We start from the raw sequence: 9,317 nt of genomic DNA, 5'->3' as shown, positions 1-9,317 counted from the left end.
ACTGAAGGAAACCCAACGTTTAGATTTACATTGCTTGTTTTTTTTTTTTTAGAGTTGCACAGACTAAAATAAGGCCTCCAGGCAGGCGTATATGAGTATATAGTGGTTATTCAGGCCTGTCAGTGCTCACTGGTGAACTTTATCCCTGGATCAGGCAATGTTCTGAAGGTGAGTAAACACACCTTGGACGAGCCTCCACTTCACAGCCAACTAGCAAGCATCTGTCTACAAAATGCAGGCAAATGTGCTTAGCCTGGATGACCTCTGTGTTCCCAGTTCCAGATACTCTTTGTACTCAACCTTTCCCACACACTGAGAAGTTGTGACGTTTTAGGTTTCAAAGCCAAACTGGATCAAAGTTTGGTTAAACTGCTAAATTTTGTAACTACTTCAAAACAACAAACCTGGGGGCTAAGAATCACCGCTTTCAGCATTCATTAATCAAACCTGTTAAATGATTACCTTGTCAGGGCTGCATTGTTGAAAACTCTGTATGATGACAGTGTCAGTGGCACTGTCCCAAGACACATCCAGTGCTGACGTAAAGGACAAGCCTCTCTGGCCTCACCTAGTGGGATGGACACTACCACGAAGAATATTTAAGGAAGAAGGATGCTTCCTTGAAAAGCACTGATCGCAAAGACACTCCAAAGGAAGTGAAACAGGATCAACTGAAAACTACTGCAAAATCCTCTCTGACATCCAACTCAATCTTATAAAGACAGTAAGTAGAATGGCCTCTATTTTTTCCAGCTTGAAATTACTGCTGATCCAAGTTCTCTATATTGATTTTAAACCAGAAGTACATGATTAAGTCTATTACAGATTCTACCTTTGCATTATACATTGTTAGAAAGGCTTGTTGACACTGGGTAGAATGTCATAGTATGCTAACGCACCCAATATATTTGATTTTAGATTGTGATCAGTATTTCAAAGCCATCAACAAGATCCACTACAGGTTCAGTAATGCCCCCCCAGTTGAAAGCAGAGGTAAACGTCATGCCCAAGGTTGTCCAGGGAGATTTGCAGAGCCTGCCTCCAGAAGCAAGGGATTTCATTGAAAGTAATGCTAAGCTGTGCCAGCCTGAGAGCATTCATATCTGCGATGGCTCAGAAGAAGAAAACAAAAAAATTCTGGATATCATGGTAGAACAAGGCATGGTCAAGAAGCTGAGCAAGTATGAAAACTGGTGAGTAGCCTGAAAGAAGCCAAGTATCATCTCAGAGTTGCAATATGCATTTTCTGCCCTGTTTATTTTTAAAACTGCTTATAAACCTTTAATATTTGCTTTCCATGAACATTTTGGCACTGTAGCTTACATAGGTGAAATGCTGAGGAAAAGCAAACTTTTTCTTCTAAAAATTAACTTAAAGCATATTATTCAATTGGACTATCAACTGTACATTGTCTCTATTGATTAGTTACATCAGGGAACTGAAATAATGTCATGAGACTTATGTAACTAATCATTAGCAATGGCTAAATATTATTTAGAAAATACATCCTTTGAAGAATTCTACTATTTTAGTCAATTAGTTTATTCATCAAATACTTTTTTGTGGCATTCAAATAGCTCTGTGGGTGTTCAAATATTATTCAGTACAGGCATTATTCATATCGTGCCGATGAGCTTTGACTGTAATGTATTCAGCAAATACTTTTTTCAAATATTTCATCATCTCTCCCAGCTAATCCAACATGAAAGGAGAATATTAACAACAAGTACATACTCAGGAATTACGTGCCGACCAAGAGATCTTTATGGAAGAAATCTGCAAAGACTTTTGAATAACTAAGTGCAGGAATTTGGCAATCTGTTTGCAGACTATTTGGGAGAGAAAAGGGCAAGATTCACCAGATAAATTATTCATTGTTAATTATATGCTTAGCTGTAGCGATGATGGTTATGACAGCCCAACTAGAACATTTTTATACTTGTGCAAAATTTCTATGCACAGAGGTGAAAACGTAAAACAGTCCTCTCTATTGTAAATAGATGGTAAAAATTCTTTAGAGGGGAAAAAGAATCCCCTTTAATAGGCTTCCCTTTTTATGATCATGCTTATACTCAGTATTCCTTTTGCAGTGCCTCTAACTTAAAGGACTATGCCAATCCACTAAGCTGGATTCTGATCCCACAGGCACTTATACCAACACTTACAGTACTTGCTTGGCACCCACTTCGCTTGAGGCATCATTTTGTGGTCCCTATGCAAAACAACTTCACACTGATGAGAATGAGAATTAAATGAGATTAACTTTTCCCTGGAGTTAGCAACAGAAAATAAGACTGAGATAAGAGCCAGAGAAGTATTAACATGTAACCAGAATTTCCTAGGCCTTATAGTTTTTTATTCATAAGGGAAAGTCTTGAAACAATTCATATGAGACAATGTATCTGACTGATTTTTGAGATTGTCTGTTACATTGGCTCTGTCACCATAGTTTTGGCCTTACAAAGCATTGAACCCTTTCATGCTAAGCAAGTCCCACAGAAGGGTAAAAAATGCTATATTGATTATTAAGGTCTAATTTCCTGATTTTTGGTGAAATGCAGCTGGCTGGCTCTCACTGATCCAAGAGATGTGGCAAGAATTGAGAGCAGAACTGTTATCATCACTCAAGAACAGAGAGATACCACCCCAATCCCTAAAATTGGAACTAGCCAGCTGGGCTGCTGGATGTCTGAAGAAGATTTTGAGAAAGCTTTCAATACCAGGTTCCCAGGCTGCATGCAAGGTGGGCAAGAAAAGGACTCTTGACATTGAACTTCCAGGATTTCACAGACACTAATAGTAGTTACTGTAATCTTTAAAGAAAGATTTTAGCTGAAGGTTTATGTTTATACTCCTGAATTAGTCACTTTGTTGGTTTCATCCAGATTTTTACCACAGATCCAAACACAAGGATAGTCCTCAGTCTCTTTCCAGCATTCTTCTCTTCATAAAGAGGGGCAAAGCAAGGTAGGAAAGTTTGCGTGACTTTTTTTCAGGAAGTCATGTAGCAGATAAGAAGTGAGGTGAGAATGGAGGACCCCCATCCCCAGCAATAATTCCAGGTTCAGTGATTTACACCAACAGATAACCTGGCCACCACACACCGTTACAACTGACTAGACAATTTGTCTGAATAGCTGCTTTCAGTATTTAAGATAAAACTTCTTGCTACACAATTAGACAAACAGAAAGCTACAGATCTTTAAACGTCATCAGAAACACCCACAAGACAAACAGCTTTTTATTAACCTCCATGTTAATAAAGATTTCAAAAGTTCCTTGTTTTGCTCTGTCACATCTTGCTACTCCCTGTTTTCCAGGACGTACAATGTATGTCATCCCCTTCAGCATGGGGCCTATTGGGTCTCCTTTGTCCAAGATTGGGATTGAGCTGACAGATTCACCATATGTAGTGGCCAGCATGAGGATCATGACACGGATGGGAACAGCTGCTTTGAAAGCCCTGAGCAATGGGGAGTTTGTAAAATGCCTTCACTCTGTTGGATGTCCTCTACCACTCAAAGGTAAGAGACATTAAAAATTCTCACCCTGGGAATTCCCAGAGGCATGTTTCAGAGCAGACTGTGTTCTCAGCACATGGGAGACACTCACCATAGAAGACCAAGGTGGTTCGTGTAACAGGACTAGGTTCAGAACTTAATTAAAGGAATCAAAGCTCAATGAGAGTTTCATGGAAAGGAGATTATTATCCCTAGTACTTACCAGGGGATTTCCTTTGAAGCATCTGGTATGGGTTGCCATCAGAGGCTCAGTGCTGATGAAACAGTGTGATCCAGCATGGAAATTGCTGCATTCATGAGTACAACATTCTGTTCTGCAGAACCATTAATCAACAACTGGCCATGCAACCCGGAGTTAACGCTGATTGCTCATCTCCCAGATCGCAGAGAGATCATTTCATTTGGCAGTGGTTATGGAGGAAACTCCTTACTGGGGAAAAAATGCTTTGCACTCAGAATTGCCAGCAGAATCGCCAAAGAGGAGGGCTGGCTAGCTGAGCACATGCTGGTAAGAGCTATTAAATCATGTGTGTTTGAACAGCCATTAAGCCTTAAGTCAGCTCAACATAAATACATCACATCTTGCTGTTAATGAAATTAGTCTCATATGGATAGTCCTGTAACATTAGATCTGAATTTATCACGTCAGGCTTATGAGATATAGGAAACTGCCTGCAAGGTTAAATATCAAACATTTTAAAATAATACCTGTAAAATCAGAAACCAGGAAAGGTTTGGAACTGCTGACACTGACTACTTGTAGGCAGACCCATGTATTTGAGCACAGTCTAATCAACATCACTGGGCATCCACATTGCCCCTACAAGTTTAATAGCAAAAAATTGATGTAAATTTTGAAAAATGTCTTTCATATTATAAAGAGGTCTATGCACTCAAAAATCTGAAAATACTAGATTTTCTAAATGAGTTCTACTTTGTACCCTTCCTGCCTTTACCTTCTGCTGTCATTTAAACGTTCTACTACCATAAAATACTACTGAAAAAAATAATTTCTAAGTGTCTAAAAGAACAGTCTCAGAAGAAATATCATCTATGGATCCTGAGAAGTGCAGAAGTATCCATACATGAAATGCTTTCACTTCAATCTAGTTATGCAGCCAAAAAAATATTGCCTGGTTTTCTTCTAGTCTCAGCTATATACAGTCTACTTTCATTAGCAATAAATAAATAAATAAATGTTTGAGTTACATACTTACCTGACATTTTTTTAAAAATGTAAGAACTATTCTAAGGGCAAGAAGAGTAGACTTTTTGATTAGTAAAGTACAGTTTGGGTTATTTCTCAACTGTATTATGTGGTGCCTCTTCTGTAGGAACAAATTTGCATAATTAAATATTTTATCATTACCACTTGCTGGGAGACAATCTTCAAAATAAGAACTGCAAGAAAAAAGACCATGTTTAACAGTTGCATTAATTTTTCAATAGATCCTGGGCATTACCAATCCAGAAGGTAAAAAGAAGTACTTTGCTGCAGCATTCCCTAGTGCGTGTGGAAAAACTAACTTGGCCATGATGAATCCAAGCCTGCCAGGATGGAAGATTGAGTGTGTAGGGGATGATATTGCCTGGATGAAGTTTGATGAACAAGGTATAGAAATGAAATTGGATTGTTTTACAGTCCAGGATAGGTTGCTTTTAGGTGCAGCAAGACATGCTACAAAATTCCGGGTAGAATTAAACCAGTTTGGTTTACTTATATTTTGTCATTTAACTTCCAGGCAACTTAATGGCAATCAATCCAGAAAATGGCTTTTTTGGTGTTGCCCCTGGAACCTCAGTCAAAACAAACCCCAATGCTATTAAAACCATATTCAAGAACACCATCTTTACCAATGTAGCAGAAACCAGTGATGGAGGTGTCTATTGGGAAGGCATTGATGAGATACTACCACCAGGAATAACAGTGACTTCGTGGAAGAACAAGGATTGGACTCCAGATAATGGTAATCTGGTTCACACCACAGTCTCTCGGCTTTCTCTGCTGAATTCAAATTAATTCTGCCATTACGACCTTTTTCTTGTATTCTGCACAGGAGAACCTTGTGCTCATCCCAATTCACGATTCTGCACTCCAGCCAGCCAGTGCCCCATGATTGACCCTGCATGGGAATCACCCCAAGGCGTGCCCATTGAAGGGATAATATTTGGAGGCCGCAGACCTGCTGGTAAGAGACGCAGCAGCCACATATCAAGGGTGAAGTGCTGACCGCAGAAGGGTTGGAACACAACTGGGCATAGACACAAGTTTTGCTTTCACAGCTGCAAAAGCAAGGAAATAGCCGTGTTAGTCTAACTTTTCCATGTTAGCCTTTGACACACATGCTTAACAGCCACTGATATTTCAAAGTCTGAACTGTTCGATGTTAACAAAACCCCAGGACCCACTAACCTGGGTAATACATAGACACATAGCAAACTGCTATACTTATCTCTATGTGCTTGCAGTTTAACTAGTTCAGATAAGAGGCGATTAGAGAAATGAACCAGTTGTTGACAGTTTACAGAAAAGGAAGTAAAATAAATTGATCCATTAAAGGTCACCTGAAGCTGGAAAAGAAATAGATGTAATGCTAGGTCTGAGTCTAATATCATGACCACAGGACTAGACTATTTCAAGTCAAATCTGCTGGGGATTTGAAGTCCCAGATATCTCCTACTGAGGAACTCAACATGGATTTGTTCAGTAATCAGTAGCCAGTTTTGAAAACATTAATATAAACTTCTTTGTTGTAAGAGGGTAGGAAATGAACTGATCAAAAAAACAGGAAAAATTAGAATACATTTTACAGTAACATGCATTTGGCACTATCTCAGGTAAGAAAACTTGTTATAAGAATGTTTCTGGACCTCTAATTACTGATCTTTACAGGTGTGCCTCTTGTATATGAGGCCTTTAACTGGCAGCATGGAGTATTTATAGGAGCAGCTATGAGATCTGAAGCAACTGCAGCTGCTGAGCACAAAGGTAAATCAAAATTTAATCTGCCTACCTGTATTAAAAGCAATCCTCTCTGGAGTGCCTGCTCTGTCCTCCCCCCCTGCTCTTTCACATTTCAGTCTTGGCAGCTAATTTTGCAACCTATGCATTTTCACAATAGAAAATATTTGTACTGGAATTAAAAGCCAAATTCTCTATAAAAGTCAAATTAAGCAAAATAATCCCCTAGGTGGCAAGCATACAGAACAGGATGCAGGCATGGGGTTGCCAAAAGCCTTGATATGGAGTTCTCATTACAGTCTGTGATAAACAAACTTAAATTTTCTTTTCTGTTAGAGCTCAACATAAATATGGGAATGATTACATCCAGCTCTTAAGGATCTTCATTTAAGCTACTTGACCTGAGATTTAAGAAATCTAGTTTCCACTGATTCCAAAAAATATTTTGTCCTTTTTTTTGTACATCAAGGATAATGCATGTGTTGTTTTTTAAAGCTCTTTGGTTCAGATACAGAAGAGCAGCTAAGGAACTATGGGTACTAAGTTCTGGGAGGATCTGAATCTTTGTGCTTTAGAATAAATGTACAATCTATTACCTTATCCATTTGTGTTTTGAACAGGCAAAATCATTATGCACGATCCATTTGCCATGAGACCTTTCTTTGGGTACAACTTTGGCAAATACTTAGCCCACTGGCTCAGCATGGCACATCGTCCAGCTGCAAAACTACCAAGAATCTTTCATGTTAACTGGTTCCGGAAAGACAGCCAAGGGAAATTCCTGTGGCCTGGCTATGGAGAGAATTCCCGTGTGCTGGAGTGGATGTTCAACAGAATTGAAGGGAAAGCCTCAGCCAAACCAACTGCAATAGGTTACATCCCTGCTGAAACTGCTTTGAACTTGAAGGGTTTAGAAGATGTCAACTTGACTGAGCTGTTTGATATCTCCAAAGAGTTCTGGGAAAAGGAGGTAGAAGAAATCAAACAATACTTTGAAGTGCAAGTTAATGCTGACCTTCCTTACGAAATAGAAAGGGAAATGCTTGCCTTAGAGATGAGGATAAAACAGTTGTAGCTGATCAAAACCACAATTATTTATCAATCCACATATACTAAGACAGGACAAGCCCATTTTACCAAATCACTACTGGAAGCATAACAGCACACTGATGGGCAGGGGTTTATAATGAAAGCAGGTCTTAGTTTAGTTAGAATATAGTTATGGGCATTCTAGAAATAACTCCAGACCTGATGATTTATAACTACATCAGTACTTGTGAATAGGTGAGCAGCTGTGGGAACGTATGTGCACATGGTCTTCAAACCCTGATCTGTCACTTACATGCATATATAGCTGTGATGTAAATTATTTGCCTAGTTCTGCATATACAATACAAACCAATTCAGCCTTCAAGGTGTAGCACACTGTTTCCATCATTCAAACCTCTAGCATCTCAGGCTCCACAGGAAAGAAGAAAATGAGATGCTGTATATATATTACCTAAACATATTTCATGGCTTAAATATTTTTTAGAAAAATGAAGTCGTAACTTTTATCAGAGTGAAAGATGACTTTGTATTACTAATGCGTATTTAAGATATTGCTATTATATGACTCATGTTCCTGTGATTTCCAGATGTTTTGAACGGCTTGTTCTTTAAACTATTGAAATAAATGTTTATACAAAATCTGACCTAATTTCCAGTATTCTTACTGTTTATAAACTATATGCATAAAATTTGAGTCTCCTGTCAATAACACAACACAGGAAGAATTTAACATGTGGAAGTTAGATGTTGACTAGCATTGATCTGCTACTCCTAAGCCAACTAGTTTAAGCCCTATACTGTCTTTGCAACTTCTATTCAAGCCAAAGGAATGATCCAGAATTTACAATACCATCTGTGAGCAGTCATCCAGCTAGTGATGTGCTCTCCATAACTGGGTATTGTTAGTTACTTCAGGCATTTATAAAATAAACTAAACTCTAGGAAAGCCCCATATTAGGACCTTGCTCATTTGCAAAAGTCATAGGTTTTGTCTCTTGTTCCACAGTTCCTTGGCTTTTGCCAGAATAACTAGTGGAGCTGTTGAAGTAAAGGCAGTTTGGGAAGAGTTTTCTGGATTTGTTGAGATGCCTAATGCCTTAGAGCTCAATGAAAACAAGGGCAGGAGCCTGTGTTGGCTTCCTTGTTAATCTGAGACACTAAAACCATCCCATGTTCTCTCAATTAAAAGTGTCCTTTACATGCTTCCAACTGGAAGGTATCCTGCTTTTTCACTTTGGATGCTTGATCTCCCAAAATATATTGCAAATATTTGCTTAGCAAAAAGAAAATCACTTACATTGTGTAATAAGCCTTTTTATAGATCCCATGTCTTTGCAAAACAAACAGTACCAGGGCTGGTCAACAGATGCCCTTCCAAGTTTGCTAGGAGAGGTCACATAGCCTGAAAAGCCTCTACCTCCTGACTTCATGTTTAGGACTTAACACAAACATAATCAACTCTGAAGTGAATAATACAGCATTAGTTGATACATCACATAAAAAAACAGACAATAGAAAGCTGTGACAAAAGCAGAGGAGAGCAGTGCAGCCTCTGTAGAGATGATCATCAGTTTACCTCCTTGCTGGTCAAAAACCACATCTGCACAGATGCAGGTCTCCTATAGGACCATTATTAACCTGTGTACTCGAGTGGGGTCCAAATTAAATTAAAAACAAGGTGGAAGGCAGTAAAGGAGTCAGAGGAAGTGAGCCAAGAGACTAGTATATGCACTCCTCAGATTCAAGGACTATTATCATGTGTATAAAATAAAGCTGTTTATAAA

General features: G+C 38.7%; 1 protein-coding gene across 1 annotated transcript; it reads left to right on the top strand.

The window, feature by feature from the left end:
- Positions 1–563: 563 nt before the first annotated feature.
- On the top strand, positions 564–8,177 carry PCK1 (phosphoenolpyruvate carboxykinase 1). Its single transcript, XM_040609082.1, has 10 exons — positions 564–724; positions 919–1,193; positions 2,562–2,743; positions 3,321–3,524; positions 3,842–4,029; positions 4,971–5,133; positions 5,264–5,488; positions 5,579–5,710; positions 6,415–6,510; positions 7,104–8,177. Exons 2-10 carry the CDS (start codon positions 970–972, stop codon positions 7,556–7,558), a joined length of 1,869 nt encoding a protein of 622 aa, XP_040465016.1. The 5' UTR covers positions 564–724; positions 919–969; the 3' UTR covers positions 7,559–8,177.
- The last annotated feature ends 1,140 nt before the right edge of the window (positions 8,178–9,317 follow it).

This window comes from Falco naumanni, chromosome 10 (genome assembly GCF_017639655.2).
Source record: "Falco naumanni isolate bFalNau1 chromosome 10, bFalNau1.pat, whole genome shotgun sequence".
NCBI classification, from domain to species: Eukaryota; Metazoa; Chordata; class Aves; order Falconiformes; family Falconidae; genus Falco; species Falco naumanni.
Note: the sequence above shows the minus strand (reverse complement) of the source record. Positions and strands in the feature narration are given on the sequence as shown.